The sequence below is a fragment of the Conger conger genome, chromosome 12, assembly GCF_963514075.1.
Source record: "Conger conger chromosome 12, fConCon1.1, whole genome shotgun sequence".
Lineage (NCBI taxonomy): Eukaryota > Metazoa > Chordata > Actinopteri > Anguilliformes > Congridae > Conger > Conger conger.
Window position 1 is genome coordinate 48,139,864 of NC_083771.1, and position 17,500 is coordinate 48,157,363.

General features: G+C 50.1%; 1 protein-coding gene across 1 annotated transcript in view; it reads left to right on the top strand.

Moving 5' to 3' along the window:
* Nucleotides 1–17,500, top strand: part of megf10 (multiple EGF-like-domains 10) — an 85,013-nt gene that overhangs the window by 22,745 nt on the left and 44,768 nt on the right. The window contains 4 exon segments of the mRNA XM_061262851.1: nt 1,002–1,103; nt 1,535–1,635; nt 4,826–4,918; nt 15,513–15,759. Coding sequence (XP_061118835.1) covers nt 1,002–1,103; nt 1,535–1,635; nt 4,826–4,918; nt 15,513–15,759 — 543 coding nt within the window.

Genomic DNA, 17,500 nt, shown 5'->3' on the forward strand with positions numbered 1-17,500 from the left:
CTCTCTCCCTCTCCCTGTGCCCCTCTCTCTCTCTCTGTTGAATTGTTTATTTTAACGCCTGTGGCTCAAGTCTGCTCTTGTCTCACGTTCAAGAAGCGTACAATAAAACACCACATGTTTTTAAGGCCTTGGGGTTTGAGTGGGGCTTTTGTGATTGACATCTTCAGTTGTTGCTTTCAGAGCTTCTGTCCTAGTAGTAAAAAGAAAGGTGATTGGCCTACAGGCCATAAAGAGGATTTCTGGTTGGTCGTTTGTCTGCAGGGCAGCAGATGGTAAAGTATTGTTTAGGCCCAGATGTGTTTCACACAACACTCTAAACCAGCATCTCACAGTCCTCCCTCCCTTTACCTGGGAGTCAGGTGTCTTCACCCTCCCTTTACCTGGGAGTCAGGTAAACAGACTATTAAAACATACTGCTTTGTGTGTAATTAAGGCATGTTTTCGTGCGCAAAGCCTCTATTTTTCTCCTTGGACATTATGTGTTCATGTGCACATGTGTTTGTTTGTTTGTTCTCTGCAGAAGTCGTCTTGAGCTGAAGTAGAATCGCACAGGTAGAGTTGAGCTGGAGTAGAATCACACAGGTAGAGTTGAGCTGGAGTAGAATCACACAGGTAGAGTTGAGCTGGAGTAGAATCACACAGGTAGAGTTGAGCTTAAGGTTCTTCCAGAAAGTTCTGAGAGAAAGGCTTTACCTCACGACCACTCCAGTGACGCAGGAGCATACGATACTGGAGAACCAGCCCAGAGAGAGAGGGAGAGAGGGAGAGAGGGAGAGAGGGAGAGAGAGAGCGAGTTTTAAACACGCGGATCTGTGGAGACTTCTGAGGGGGCGGTTTTTGATATATAATCCTCCTCTGAACACCCTAATGGCCTCAGTATTAAACACGCTCCGCTATTAAACTTGTTAAGCTCGTTAGCGACTTATGGCTGAGCTCTGGGACCACACACTGTGCAAATAATTATGTGCGGCTGACTGGTCATGTGACCTTTTCCCTCCCAGCTATTCGGTGACGGTGCAGGAGTCCTACGCCCACCCCTTCGACCAGATCTACTACACCAGCTGTGCAGACATCCTCAACTGGTTCAAGTGCACGCGGCACAGGTGAGTACACCTGACACACCTTACACACCTGACACAGGAGAGTACACCTGACACAGGAGAGTACACCTGACAAACCGTACACACCTGACACAGGAGAGTACACCTGACAAACCTTACACACCTGACACAGGAGAGTACACCTGACAAACCTTACACACCTGACACAGGTGAGTACACCTGACACACCTTCCACACCTGACACAGGAGAGGGTCTGAGTACACCTGTCACAGGAGAGTATATTTTTAAAGCCCTGGTGGAAAGTTGGGATGTACATACGGTTTCTGTTTTTTCAGGTTTTTTTTATTGTCCTCCATTTTGTGAGTTTAGTAAGAGCGTCCGTATGCCGTGTGTTTCCTGGTTGTGGTCGCAGTGGCGTTCCCACAGTGGCGTTCCTGTCTCTCACGCTGTTTCACGCTGTTCCCCCGCTCAGGGTGAGCTACCGCACGGCGTACCGCCGCGGGGAGAAGACCATGTACCGCCGCAAGTCCCAGTGCTGCCCCGGCTTCTACGAGAGCGGAGAGACGTGCGCCCGTAAGTACCGCCCCTCTCCCGCCCCGGCCAATCCGCTGCGGCTACAGACCTTCGGCCAATGGGACTGTTCATAGGGAACACGCATCGTCAGCAGTTCACACAAGGGCCACAGCGAAATATGGTTCTTAACAAGTGTTTGAATCTTGTAATGAGACTTTTTTTTTCCTCTCTCAAGTGGAAAATATTAGCTTTTCTCCATTTTTTTACTGCTTGTTATAATAATACTTGTTTAGACTGACTTATTTTTTGGTTTATTCATAGTGTTACTGTTTGGTGCATCTGACCTGCAGCACTTGTATGTATACTGCATGTATTGTCATCGATGTTTATATGGGGTTAGAACCCGCCAACCATTCAACCAGTCTGTTCAAGCTCAGCCTTCTTATTAAAAATTGCTATGAATTCTGAAGAAAGACATTATTTTATTGTCTTGATTATTTCAAACATCAAACTGTAAATGTTGCGGCGCTGTACAGTCGATTGTCTCTTAAGCAGCAGTAAGGGGGCCATTTGGGGTTTTTTTAGGTCTTTTTAAAAAGTTTGTTAACTTTCTTTTTCTGAGGCTGTGCTCCAGGAAACGTGGTAGTAGTTAGACGCACGGTTCAGGTCGAGGCCGCGACTCAGCGTTGCCTAAAAGAGTTTTTCCAGGCTTCAGAGGGAGAGTGGAATTTGGAAAGCGCAGAGAACCTGGCAGCTCAGAAAAATAGGTCACGTCTCTTCGTCTGTGTCACGCTCCGCCTGAGGCCAGAGCAGGGTGATGGAGGCGTCCCAGAATGCACCTGAAGCTCCCTACTCTGACCCGTTTCCCTGGCCGACCTTTTTATGGGACTACGGAAAGCCGGAGGTGCCATCTGGCCCCTGTGGTTTCTGTGACTGTGTTCAGCAGGTGGCACCGCTCTGTAGCTTTGGGCTAGACTTCCAACGTTCAGGAACAGGTGTGCCCAATCAGGAACAGGTGTGCCCAATCAGGAGCAGGAGGAGGAGCTCTGTGCTAACTGCAAACACAAAACGGTCAGAATAAACTTATAGGTCAACAGCATCGTATCTGTCAGGTCGAGAACATCTCTCAGACTTATGGCTCATCGCAGGACTGCACAACCCTGTTCCTGGAGATCTACTGTATCCTGCATCCTGTAAGTTTTCACTCCAACCCTAGCAAAGCCCACCTCAGTCAACAGCTAGAGATCTCATTGAGCTGATTATCGGTAGAATCAGGCTTATTAGGATAAAAATGAAAACCTAGAGGACGGTAGATCTCCAGGAACAGGGTTGTGCAGTGCAGGTGTGGAGAACAGAACTCATAATATAGTACTTACACTGAGCGAGTTCATGTTCTGACGGAGAACAGGTAGAGCTCCTGGGGTGAAGAGTTCAGACCTGCGAGTGTTTCTGGCGTCGCCACACCGCAGCGCACGCTTTGGACCCTGGCGGCCATTTTGCGCCCCCCCCGGCCGAAACGCTGAGTCAGCAGCCAGCAGAGACGACACTGATGTTGCGCTGAGGGACGGGCTGAGGGCCTCCTTTATTGGGGATGAATCGGCTCTGTGGAAATGCGACTGGCCAGGGCTCAAAGAGCACTGTCTCTGGCCCCTGAAAGAGGCCCGTTGTGTTTACAGTGCGTCACATGGCGGTTGGTCGCCGGTCTGTTCCCCTGTTTTCAGTAGAATCTTTCAGTATCTGTGTGTCTGTGATGTCGGCGGGCGGCGAGTCATCATATCCCAGAATGCACAGTCGACCGCCATGCGTGTGGTACTCAATAATTTGGCAGAAACACATCGCATGATCAAACGGAAGCTGTGTGACCTTGCTGCTGATTGGCTGTCTTATCAGCACCCTATGCATACGATAAGTGGTGATGTTTTTTGCAAGAGTTTCACACGGTATTTGAAGTTTTGTTGTTTATGTTACATCAGGTACAATTGGGGAAAAAAGGACAGAGAAGAAACGCAATACACATCCTGGTGGCGATGACCGTTATCACTTTCAACATTACATTACATTACATTATTGGCATTTGGCAGACGCTCTTATCCAGAGCGACGTACAACAAAGTGCACACCCATAGCCAGGGATAAGTGCGCTGAAAGAAACATCTCATGCTACATTGCTCAGCCCTAGTTGCCATCGCTGAATATGACCAACCCCACCCCCACCCTCACACGCACACACACACACACACACACTCACACACACTCCAGACTGTGTCCTCATGTCTAAACCCCTCTCTTTCCCTTCAGCTTTGAGGTGGTCTGTGTGTGTGTGTATGTAACTGTGTGTGTCTGTCTGTATGTAATTGTGTGTATGTGTGTGTGTGTGTGTGTGTGTGTGTGAGTGAGTGTAATTGTGTGTGTATGTGTCTGTCTGTATGTAATTGTGTGTATGTGTGAATGTGTGTGTGTGTGAGTGAGTGAGTGTGTGTAATTGTGTGTCTGTGGCTGTGTGGGTCTGTGTGTGTGTCTGTATGTAATTGTGTGTATGTGTGAATGTGTGTGTGTGTGAGTGAGTGTGTGTAATTGTGTGTCTGTGGCTGTGTGGGTCTGTGTGTGTGTGTGTGTGTGTGTGTGTGTGTGTGAGTGAGTGTGTGTAATTGTGTGTCTGTGGCTGTGTGGGTCTGTGTGTGTGTGTGTGTGTGTGTGTGTGTGTGTGTGTGTGTGTGTGTGTGAGTGAGTGTGTGTAATTGTGTGTCTGTGGCTGTGTGGGTCTGTGTGTGTGTGTGTGTGTGTGTGTGTGTGTAATTGTGTGTCTGTGGCTGTGTGGGTCTGTGTGTGTGTGTGTGTGTGTGGGTCTGTGTGTGGGTCTGTGTGTGTGTGTGTGTGTGTGTGTGTGTGTGTGTGAGTGAGTGTGTGTAATTGTGTGTCTGTGGCTGTGTGGGTCTGTGTGTGTGTGTGTGTGTGTGTGTGTGGGTCTGTGTGTGTGTGTGTGTGTGTGTGTGTGTGTGTGACAGAACCTTTTCCAGCATGCACTGCTTGCTTGTGTGGGGGAGTCTCCGGGGGGGTCTCAGTCGGAGTTGGGGGGGAACTCGCACCGTGTGAAAATGGCTCCGCGCCCCAAAAACACCCCCCCCCCCCCCGATTACCCTCTCCCCCCTCCTCCGCCCCGCTCCGCTGCTGTGTTGTGTTGTGAGAGTGACTGAAACTTGACCTGACTTTCCCTTGTGTCCCCCCCCCTCCCCCCTCCCCCCTCCCTGCAGCGCACTGCGCGGAGAAGTGTGTTCACGGCCGCTGTGTGGCCCCCGGCTCCTGCCAGTGTGAGCCGGGCTGGGGGGGCCCCGACTGCTCCAGCGGTAAGTCCTCCAGCTGCGGCTGTCCGTCAAAATATACCTCCCCCAACCAATAGCGTGGGGGCAGAGGGGCGGGGCTGACTGGACAGGGAGTGGCTGGGAGGGGGGGAGGACATTTTGTTTTGCACCACATCAGCGGAACGCAAAATCCGATACACGCCCAACCCCCCTCTCCATTCCCCCTCTCTCCCCAAACCCTGGGCCCTGTGCGTCCCAAATTCAGTGTACAGGGCCCCTCCCCTCCAACTCCTATGCTACACTAACACAATAGCACTTAAGGGTCATAAAAACCTCTCATTCCTGGTTCAAAGTGGACGTCTCCAGACACAGTACTGGGGATATGGCTACATTACAGTTATGTAGCTGCCGCTTTTATCCAAAGCGACTGACAGTTGATTAGACTAAGCAGTTGACAGTCTTCCCTGGAGAAATGTGGGGTTCAGGGCCTGATCTTATTGCGGCTACACAGGGGCTTGAACCACCAACCTTCCAGGTCCCAGCAATGCACCTTAGTCACTAGGCTACAGGCACCTTAACCACTCGGATATAGGCACCTTAGCCACTAGACTACAGGCACCTTAGCCACTCGGATATAGGCACCTTAGGCACTAGACTACAGGCACCTTAGGCACTAGACTACAGGCACCTTAGGCACTAGACTACAGGCACCTTAGCCACTAGGCTACAGGCACCTTAGTCACTAGACTACAGGCACCTTAGGCACTAGACTACAGGTACCTTAGGCACTAGACTACAGGCACCTTAGCCACTAGGCTACAGGCACCTTAGTCACTAGACTACAGGCACCTTAGGCACTAGACTACAGGCACCTTAGGCACTAGACTACAGGCACCTTAGGCACTAGACTACAGGCACCTTAGGCACTAGACTACAGGCACCTTAGCCACTAGACTACAGGCACCTTAGACACTCAGATATAGGCACCTTAGCCACTAGACTACAGGCACCTTAGCCACTAGACTACAGGCACCTTAGCCACTAGACTACAGGCACCTTAGCCACTAGACTACAGGCACCTTAGCCACTAGGCTACAGGCACCTTAGGCACTAGACTACAGGCACCTTAGGCACTAGACTACAGGCACCTTAGGCACTAGACTACAGGCACCTTAGCCACTAGACTACAGGCACCTTAGACACTCAGATATAGGCACCTTAGCCACTAGACTACAGGCACCTTAGCCACTAGACTACAGGCACCTTAGCCACTAGACTACAGGCACCTTAGCCACTAGACTATAGGCACCTTAGCCACTAGACTACAGGCACCTTATGCACTAGGCTACAGGCACCTTATGCACTAGGCTACAGGCACCTTATGCACTAGGCTACAGGCACCTTAGGCACTAGGCTACAGGCTGCCCCAGGGTTGCCAGGTCTGCGCTGTCCTCAGTAGCCTCCTGCCCTCTGGTGTGGTTTTACGCTCATCTGTCTCTGCCTGCCGGAGTCAAAACAACCAGGAAAAGCCCCCTCCATCCCGGAATTCCCTGCGGAATGTCGGTGTTGCTATTCATTTATTTCCACCCGTTTTATCCCATCAGGAAGTCAGAAGGTCTATGAGCCGGGGGGGGTGGCACTTATTGAAAAACTTAAGTCGTAAGTCAGGGGGGGGGGTCAGGTTGCGTAACGTCTTATCCGTTAATGCGGTAACTCCCACATCGGTCTCAGCCCTGACACACCCGCACACTGGCAGGGGGGGGGGGGGGGGGGGGTCACTGCCCCCTCAGACTAAACTTAAAAGTGAAATGGTCCTGGGGGGGCGGGGGGGGGGGATAGTTGGGGGTTTTGGGTGGCGGGGGGCGGTGCGTGTCGGGCAGAGGGGAGGTTAAGCCAGCGGTTCTGTGCTGGAATAAAAAGCCCCATTGTGGCGTCTGGGGCCACACACCCTGAACCCCCCCTGAGTCCTCGGGACCCACTGGCCAGAAGGTTTTTGTCGTAATCAGGAACTCACGCACCTGATTTATCTAATCAAGGGCATTTATGGTGGTTTGATTGGTTCAGTCATTGAATCAGGTGTGCGAGTTACTCAACGGTAAAAAACAAAGAACGCAGGTTTTCTTTTTTTTGTTGCAGCTCCCGAGAATGAATTTCTGTAAATATAATTTCTATGTGAGACGGCTGATATGTAGTAAGAAACCGAATTTATACTTTCATACTTTCCTAATCGTTCCTGTGTTTGCGTAGCTATAGCAACCAAGAGAGACACGGAAGTAGCTGACAGAGACGCATGGAGTAAAAATCTGATTTAGCGGAACGAAGAGTTACCTCTTAACAGACGCTTTCCTGGCACGTCAGTTCTGTGAAAACGAGCGGTATGAGAAATGGTAGCGGCACTGCACAGCTGATGATGATGATATTATCTCCGACCGTTTATTTTCGCAGCGGACTCGCGTATAAACAGTTCCGTGACTGAGCTTCGCGGTTTAACTGTAAACATATGGCATGTTTTCACAGAACTGACGTGCCAGGGAATCGTCTGCTGTTTTTCTGGGGAAAATACGGAATATGTTTACAGTTAAATCGCCGGCTCGCTTGGCGGATCAATAACTGTCATTATCCCGAAGTCGCCAAAGGCTACGGGGGCTCTCGGTCCTGGCGCTGTCATTACCGCTGTGTCTGATCGACCGCGAAGCTCGGTCACGGAACTGTTTATGCGCGATTCCGCTAGGAAAATAAACCGCGGTCGGAGATAATATCATCATCATCATCATCATCATCATCATCATCTGCCGTGCCGTGCCGTGCTGCTACCATTTCTCACACCACGGACTGGGTCACTGTGATCTGCACACAGAGTGAGCGAATCGCAAGAAGACGCTGTTTTATGCAAATGGTTGCTCGCTCACGTCTTTTTTGTTAAAATCCTCACGTTTATATTCAAATAATCTCGTTGCACTATCTAGCGACGGCTGTCAAGTAGGGCGTCCTTGAAGATTTAAAAAACGCGGCGATGTCGCAGAGGTTTATTCTCTGATTGATGATCCACATCTCTGCGGGGTGTTCCACCGCGATGCGTCCCATGCAGACCGTGTGGCACTAATATGACTTTAATTTCCTCAAAAGGCCGGAAAGCCAGACTGAAAGCCACCCTCTGGCTCACGGGTCACTGGACGGCCACAATGCGTCTGAGATTTTGTTTAGGGTGGAGGAGAAGGAGGAAGAGATTCTCTCATTCTTTTTACTCATTCTTTTACTGCGAAAGAGAAAGACTCAGAGAGCCAAGTTCACCGGAAACGCCCTCAGGATAAAACATTTTAAATTTTAAAACTCTGCCGCAGGGAACACAGGGTGCCTCATGGCAGAGGGGAGATGTTTTATTTTCGAGGGCCCTGTGTTTGCAGCACTTGGGTCATTAAAGAAAGAAAGCAACTGAGAAGAATTTTTTCACCCCCATCTCTCCTTGTTATTGAAACCCAGTAAATTACATTACATTACATGGCATTTAGCAGACGCTCTTATCCAGAGCAACGTACAGTGAAGTGCAAATCAAACACAAGTATGAGTGCTAAGAGGACCTGAGAGGACAGTACAGTTCCGAGTCGTAGTGTAAACATACAGACAATCAGAACCCTTGAAGAGTACAATCAAGGGTAAGGGTAAATGTAAGGGTAAATGTTCATCCTCAGAGGTCGAAGCCCAAGTTAGGAGGCTCCCGAATTTTTATTGAGCAGGAAAATATGAGCGCATCCTTTTCGGAAGTTTTTTTCAGAATGTGTAAATAATCAACCTGTGGATCCACCTATCTGCTATCTGCCACGTCTGTAACTGACGTGACTTTGAACCAACGTTTGAAGGAGCGAGGACATTCCGTTTGCCTAATTCATGTTTTCTGGATTTCTTGTCTTCACCTCCTTTTCTCACTTCCTGTTTTAGAAAGGTAAGCGGTGAAAAATAAACGATTGGAAAGAGCCCACAGTCTTTCAGAAGCACTTAGTAGACTTGGTTGTTCTCAGGAAACTGGTTTGTGGCCTCTTTGTTCATGTGCGTCCAGTGTAGTCGCTTTTAAAATCAAGTCCAAAACCAGCTGCCAGGATCCGTTTTCAGGTCCAGTTCCACCATTATGTCAAACCAAGCTGTCTGTTCCAATCCGACTGTTATTACTGCACCATCTCCATAATGCAGATTAAACAGCTCAGGGGTTCGGCATCCTGGAGATTGATGGTGTAGTCTTGCATTTGCCAGTGTGTTTGTGCCAGTAAGTTTGAGCTGGACTCGGTTTGGTGATTCATAATTTTCCTGTGGCCTTCTGGGTGTCGCAAGTACCTGAGATGATGCTAAGATTATCGCGTGTATGTGTTGAAACTGAAAACGGTAATGGTATATTTCATAAGAGTGGCCATTTAAACAGAGTGGAAATATGAGACTTCACACCAGGCTCTGCTTGTGTTGGTCTGGTGGTGCCCAGCTGCTATTGTCCTTGTGAAGAAGACAAATAAACCGAATACATTTCTGCAAACCTCCAGCTCGAGTATCTCACCAAGGCCAGTTAGTACTGTCTTCTCAGGTTTCCAAAAACACACCCACGTAGTCTCACACACACACACACACACACACATAGTCTCGCTCAGAGACAGACACACACCCACGTAGTCTCACACACACACACACCCCATTCCAGCAGAAAAGTAAGTATGAAACAGATGCCAGGCAGGCCCAGACACCCAGATTAGTACCGATTGTAAACTTCCCTTTCAAACTCTTGACAGACACAAACAGAAGTGTCATATTCCCATGATCCTCTATGGCCCTCCATGCTAGGCTCACCAGACAGTATGTGCTCAGTGTGTGATATTTAACGGATGTAAAATCACCCAAACCACTGCCCCCCCCCCCCCCCCTAAAAAAAACAAAAAAAACTCAAACCTCGTTCAGGGTGAGGGAGGGGTCTCAGTTTCAGTCAACAGCTGGCAGGTTGGATTACTTGGAAGGGTGATGTGGGGTTTTCCCCTCTTAAACTGCCAGCTCTTTTTGCCTGTGCCCTTTATGAGCCAAAATGGTGGCTGGGCAGACTTGAGCCAAAATGGCGGGTCTTCCGCTTTATCTCCGTTATGACAGACTGATACCCATGCCTGTCAGTCCACACAGTTTACCGACTATCCAACTTGCTTTTCCCATGCTTTAGCAATGTGATAGGAATAATATATGTCATGAATTGAAGACACGGTGATTGTGTACAGGAAGTCTGTGCTTGACCCGTTTCAGTATAATTGCGACAAATAGATTAGCTACAGAAATTAGCAATGAGAAATGAACGCTGCTTGGTCTGAATAATTGATTTGTTGTGCAAAATGGTATCCTCTTCAAGCTGCCCAAACAACTAGCTGTCTTGTCGTCGCTAATCTGATATTTGTTTCTACATTCTTACACACTGTACATACACAACCAAGCATTTCCATTGAGAATTAATTACTTTTTGAAAACCGTATTATACCATGTATTGACACGCCTTCTTGTTTCAGCTTTCATTGATTTTACTCTTTTAATCTCAGTGGATCATCGATCTGCTTTTCCTGGCACTTTTCTTCATCATCTCTCTCTCTCTGTTCCCCCCCCCCCTCTCTCTCTCTCTCTCTCTCTCTCTCTCTCTCTCTGTCTCTCTCTTTGTCTGTCTGTCTGTCTCCCTCTCTCTCTGTCTCTGTCTCTCTCTCTCTCTCTCTCTCTCTCTGTCTGTCTGTCTGTCTGTCTCCCTCTCTCTCTGTCTCTGTCTGTCTCTCTCTCTCTCTCTCTCTGTCTATCTCCCTCTCTCCCTCTCTCTCTCTCTCTCTCCCTCTCCCTCTCTCTCTCTCTCTCTCTCTCTCTCTATCTCTCTCTGAGTCTGTCTGTCTGTCTGCCTTCCTCTCTCTCTGTCTCTAAAATCAGTCTCATCTCTCTGCTTCTATCTTTCTCTGCCTTTTGTCTCCCCTCTCTTTTCTTTCTCTTTTTCCATCATCCTCCATTTTGTGTGTGCGTTTGCTCCTGACCCCCACAGTCACCTGACCTACTGTGGGACTGATGTGTCATACAGGGAGTGTGAAGCAGAGCAGATGGTACCAGGCCCCAGTCACCAGACCACACCACCACTGTGTGGAGCTGCTTGGCTCTCCTAACCTGCTTTCAGCGGGAACCGCGTGTAATCCCAGCGGCCAGTACTCAGTGATAACACCATGATATGCAGTGATAACATATCCCACTATAGAATTGTGTAATCCAAGTGCCTGGTACTCTATCAGTGATAATGAGATCTGGGTCAAATTGTACACATTTTTCTGTGCTCGATTGATCTTGCCTGGTGCACTTGAGCCACCCAAGAGGACCAGGAGGCGGGGTTTGTGCTATTTTGAGAGTATTTAATTGGTTGCAATACGTCAGACAGGCTCAGTAAAGCGTAGAAAAGTATTTAAATCCGAAACAGTTGCGCATTTGACCCAGGTCTGGTGAGAATGTGCAATGATATGTATAAAAACTGTGAAACTTGTGATTGGAGCACCCAGGAACTCTTGATGATGCTCCATTGGCACAGTGGTTATTCCTCCTTTGCGATTGGACGGTGACGAATGTAGTCCTGGCTGTTGTGCAGAACTACAGATCCCAGGCCTCACTGCGTCCTCCTGGTATTCTGTGTGCCGAGTAGTTCTCTAAAGGGTACAGTGGCTTCGGAAAGTATTCACACCCCATCACTTTTTGCGCACTTTATTGTGTTGGAGATTAAATTTTACGTGGATCAAAGAGTGAAGGGGTCTGAATACTTTCTGAAGCCACTGTACGTGGTTCCCATCTGTATTAGAAATACATTGAATGACTGCATTCATTACCTATAGGAGTTGACTGTTCTGGGCCTGGGTGGTGTTTTGGGGCAGGACAGGACGGGTGGTTCTGGGCCTGGGTCGTGTTTTGGGGCAGGACAGGACGGGTGGTTCTGGGCCTGGGTGGTGTTTTGGGGCAGGACAGGACGGGTGGTTCTGGGCCTGGGCGGTGTTTTGGGGCAGGACAGGACGGGTGGTTCTGGGCCTGGGTGGTGTTTTGGGGCAGGACAGGACGGGTGGTTCTGGGCCTGGGTGGTGTTTTGGGGCAGGACAGGACGGGTGGTTCTGGGCCTGGGTCGTGTTTTGGGGCAGGACAGGACGGGTGGTTCTGGGCCTGGGTGGTGTTTTGGGGCAGGACAGGACGGGTGGTTCTGGGCCTGGGTGGTGTTTTGGGGCAGGACAGGATGGGTGGTTCTGGGCCTGGGTGGTGTTTTGGGGCAGGACAGGACGGGTGGTTCTGCTGGGGAACAGGCTGCCCTGAGGCCCAGTGGCTGGCTCTATGTAGGTCATGTTTCACAAAGGCAGCAGCAGGCCTTGAGTGGCCCTGTGAGGGGGTTTTGTCTCGGTCTCTCTCTCCCTCTCTGTCTCTTTCTCTCCCTTTCTCCCTCTCTCTCTCCCTCTTTCTCTTTCTCTCCCTTTCTCCCTCTCTCTCTTTCTCTCTCTCTCTCGCTCCCTTTCTCACTCCCTCTCCCTCCCCCCCTCTCTCTCTCTGTTTGCCTCTCTCCCCCTCTCTTTTGCTCTCTCTCCCACTCCATCTCGCTCTGTCTCTGTTCCTCTGTCTCACACTAAAATGACCTTAGGTTCAAAACGATGACTTTTAAGTGTGAAGGATTTAGAGCTGTTTTTTTTTTCAATAACATGATCCATTCATGACCTTCGCAATGTGACCTGTAAGTCTCGTAATGAGATGCTCAGTACTTTGGGCGCTGATAGTGAAGCTCTGTTCGATCGAGAGGGGGGGGATCTTCATGTCTGTGGGGCCCTCGCTCGAGGGAGCGATGGTGGGTTTTAACGACCTTTGCTTATGAGAATAACTCACACATTGAGCGCCTGTGCTTACAAGGCGCTAATGTTTTACTGGGCTGGGAATAGCTCTGAGAGTATCGACAGCTGAGCTTTTTTTTACTGCGGGACCCCCCCCCCCGTCTAAGCTGTGGCGCGTGCCGAGATTAAAGAGAAAAGATTGTGGGCCAGTCCATTGTTATCCAGTTGTGGGGTGGGGCTGGCCTGTAGTCTAGTGATTAAGGTGTAAGACTGACTTGGTACCTGGAAGGTTAGTGGTTCAAGCCCCGGTGTATCCACAATAAGATCAGTGCAGCTGTTGGGCCCTTAACCCCACATTGCGCCAGGGGGATTGGCCCCTGCTCAGTCTGACTGAAAGTTGCAAATGGCTGTATAGTAGTGAAGTGGGTAATGGGGGAGTTGTTGTTGTCTGAAAGAAATATAAATAAAATACAAGTGTTGACTCATGAAAGCAGGGAGCTGCGTAAAGGGGCATGCAGCGCTGTGTTTTAGGGGCCACGTGAAGCCCTTGAAGCCCTCATTAGACCGTCCCAAGGATTTAATGAGCGCTACAATGCCGAAGGCGGACCGCGCCCGCCCAGGTTTAACAGCACCCCACAGGAGGATGGGCCTGGCAGGGTGTCTGCTTCCTCAGCCGTTAACACCGCCAAACCAACGTGCTCCTCTCCTCCTCTCCTCCTCACCTCTCTTCTTCTCTCCTCTCCATACATCCTTTCCTCTCCTCCTCTCTCCCCTCCCCTCTCTCCTCTCCTCTCCTCTCCTCCCCTCCCCTCTCTCTTCTCCTCTCCTCCCCTCCCCTCTCTCCTCTCCTCTCCTCTCCTCCTCTCCTCTCCTGTCCTCTCCTCCTCTCCTATCTCCTCTCCTCTCCTCCCCTCCTCCTCTCCTCTCCTCTCCTCTCCTCCTCTCCCCTCTCTCCTCTCCTCTCCTCCTCTACTCTCCTCACCACCCGTCTCAGAGTCTCAGTCCTCCACTTCCTGCCTGAGACTGCACTTCCTGAAGGGGGTGGGCTGCGGAACCTCATCCCCCGCGTTCCCCCGCAGCTCTCTGCGGTCTCTGGCCACCATTTTCTCATCTTTGAGGACGTTAAACGCCCTTACCGCCAACGTCTCGCGCAGTGTAGCGGCCATTTTGTACAGCTGGATATTCACTTATGCAGATTTAAACCGCTATCCTCCTGAGTTACAGACCATCGCACTGCCCGCTGAAGGCTCAATCGCCTTTTCCCCCAGTTGGCCCGAGTTGGTTTCCTCTGTAAAATGGTACTCAGCCTAGTGCAAGGCAATTGGTTGGAACAAAAACCAGCAGGCAGACCGGCTCTCCAGGACCGGAGTTGTGCACCCCTGGTCTACTGCAGTGTGGCTGCTGCTCCTCGTTGATGCAATGGTTCTGCCCCCACTGAAGAGGAAAATGTTGTGATTGCCTGAACTTTTTATGTGCTTATGTTGCCCGTTTCAATCATAGAATAGTATTTGAATCCAAGAGGAGAGCAGGGGAGAGATGGAGAGGAGTATATATAAGTGCCATTCTATAGACTATAATGGCACTTATATAGTTATATATAGATATTGTTGTGTTTTGTATTACCTATTGTATTGTTGTACTCGGGGTATTCTAGCTGCCAACCGTGGTATGCTAGTTCGTAAGTTGATGTACTCTTCAAAGGTTCTGATTATCTGTATGTTCACACTAGGACTCGGAACCGTACTGTCCTCTCAGGTCCTCTTCACACTTGTACTTGTGTTCGATCTGCACTTCATTGTACGTCACTCTGGATGCCTGGATGTAGCATCTGCTAAATGCCTTGTAATGTAATGTAATGTAATGTAATATAATTGAGCCAGGTCCAGTCTGGTACAGAAACAGAGGGGTTACCTCGGGTCATCCCAGGTATTTCATGTCATCCAGGCTTTTAGAATAAAAAGAAAACAGGCGTAGAGTTTTTGATGGAATTTGTTTAGCTTTTGAAGGTGACTGATGGGACGCTCTCTCTGAAATAGGGACCGCTGTGTCAACGTCCTGGAGAAAGGAATCGATGGAGAAAACGGATTGGGTGCTTGTTTCAGATTTGATCAATAGAGCGTGGCCATTTGTATGCGCCAGGGACACAGGGAGAGGAGGTCCTCTCACCTACGCAAATTCTACAGCTCTTAGTTTTAGTCCCACTGAACGACCTGAAGCTGGTCATCAGCAACAAACTCAAATTTAACACTGTAGGCAACACGTTCCTCTGATACAGTGCTTCAGAACACCATACGATTTCAGCCAAATCAGAGAAATCTGTTAGTTGCCGAAGAGGTTCATTACCTATTTTGAGAAACTGGCCTACATGTAATAAGGTATCGTTATCTTTTTACAATATTGATCTGCCGTGCACAGCCTCCTACCTCAGCCCACCTGAATGTTATTTTCATCATCAGATACTAATCATTGTGCAATGTCAAGTCAGGACAAATGACTGATGTTATGGGCACCATTCTCCCACACACACACACACACACACACACACACACACGCACATTCACGAAATAGAGAAATGACTGATGTTCACACACAATACTAATGTTATGAGGACTGTTCACACACCAGACAGAAATTACTAATGTTATGAGGACCTTTCACAATTACATATGTGACCCAGGTCAGACAGACAGGACTATTATCTGTTGTTTTGTCCTGTGTTGTATTTGTATATACACCCCTATTTTTTTGGGGGGGGGCAGTTCTCCCTAAACCTGTCGGGGTGTCTCTGTGTCCCCCCCCCCCTCTTGCAGCTTGCGACAGCAGCCACTGGGGCCCCCACTGCAGCAGCCGGTGCCAGTGTAAGAACGGGGCGCTGTGTAACCCCATCACGGGGGCGTGCCTGTGCCAGCCGGGGTACCGGGGCTGGCGGTGTGAGGAGGCCTGCGGGGCGGGGTCCTACGGCCACAGCTGCCAGCAGCGCTGCCAGTGCCAGAACGGAGCGGCCTGCCACCACGCCACCGGGGAGTGCCGCTGTGAGCCCGGCTACACCGGGGCCTTGTGAGTGAGAGACCCCGCCTCACACCCCTCTAAACACCCCTCTAAACACCCCACATACCCCCTCTAAACACCCCTCTAAACACCCCACACACCCCCAAATACCCCCTTACACCCCCACACACCCCCCAAATACCCCCTCACACACCCCTCTAAACACCCCGCACACCCCCCAAATACCCCCTCACACACCCCTCTAAACACCCCACATACCCCCTTACACACCCCTCTAAACACCCCAAATACCCCCTCACACACCCCTCTAAACACCCCAAATACCCCCTCACACACCCCTCTAAACACCCCACACACCCCCCAAACAACCCCACATACCCAAATAGCCCCCAAATTCCCCCTCACACACACCCCCACACACACTGAAGCCTTGTAAGTCAGCAAATGTCCTCACACACACCCACAAACCCCCCTGGATTCCCCCTCAACCCCTCAATGTACTCATTACAGTAGTTAGTGTACTAGGTAAACCCTCACCATAAGGCTGAGATAACCGCTGTCACAAGATGGCATAACAGATGATGTCAGGTTATGACAAATGACATAACACTGTGATACTACTGTCATACTATGTCATGCTATGCCATCTTGTGACAGCTGTTATGTCATGTGTATGACAGCCTTATGGCATGGGCTTCATGCAGTGTTACTGTGTATTCACTGACTGTATTTAATCATATTGCATGTTCAGGTAAATCTGCTGTGATTATTCATCAGTGGTGTGTTAGTTATTTATACTGTGGGGGTTTGTCTTTAGACTCTCTGGTTCGATGGTTTAAATGTGACAGAGCTGTTGCTTTATAAACTGGAACTCCAATTATCCGCTGTAGATAATGGCTGGGATGGAATCAATATTTGTCCTTTGCCTCGACTTACAGATAAATAAGTAAATGTTAGCAGTACTTTCTCCAGTTAGGGGCCAATGTTTATTGACTTCAGGCCACCGTCTGTGTTTGCACTGATTGAACAGGAGTCTGATCGGGCTGGGAGGGTGGTTTGGGATGAGGGGCGTGATTTAGATAAATAGATCTATAGATAGTTAGACAGGATGACGCACGGCAGCTATTTTGCACCAGAATGCTCAACATACACCAACTGAGGTGGCTCTGACAGGTGTGAGCTTTGCCGGGCGTGGTCTCTGCCGGGTGTGGTCTCTGAGGGGCGTGGTCTCTGACAGGCTTGGTCTCTGCTGGGTGTGGTCTCTGTGGGGCGTGGTCTCTGCCGGGTGTGGTCTCTGTGGGGCGTGGTCTCTGAGGGGCGTGGTCTCTGAGGAGCGTGGTCTCTGAGGGGAGTGGTCTCTGTGGGGCGTGGTCTCTGAGGGGCGTGGTCTCTGCCGGGTGTGGTCTCTGAGGGCGTGGTCTCTGAGGAGCGTGGTCTCTGAGGGGAGTGGTCTCTGTGGGGCGTGGTCTCTGAGGGGCGTGGTCTCTGCCGGGTGTGGTCTCTGAGGGCGTGGTCTCTGACAGGCGTGGTCTCTGAGGGGCGTGGTCTCTGAGGGGTGGTCTCTGCCGGGTGTGGTCTCTGAGGGCGTGGTCTCTGAGGGGCGTGGTCTCTGACAGGCGTGGTCTCTGAAGGGTGTGGTCTCTGAGGGCGTGGTCTCTGAGGGGCGTGGTCTCTGACAGGCGTGGTCTCTGAAGGGCGTGGTCTCTGACAGGCGTGGTCTCTGAGGGGCGTGGTCTCTGACAGGCGTGGTCTCTGACAGGCGTGGTCTCTGAGGGGCGTGGTCTCTGCC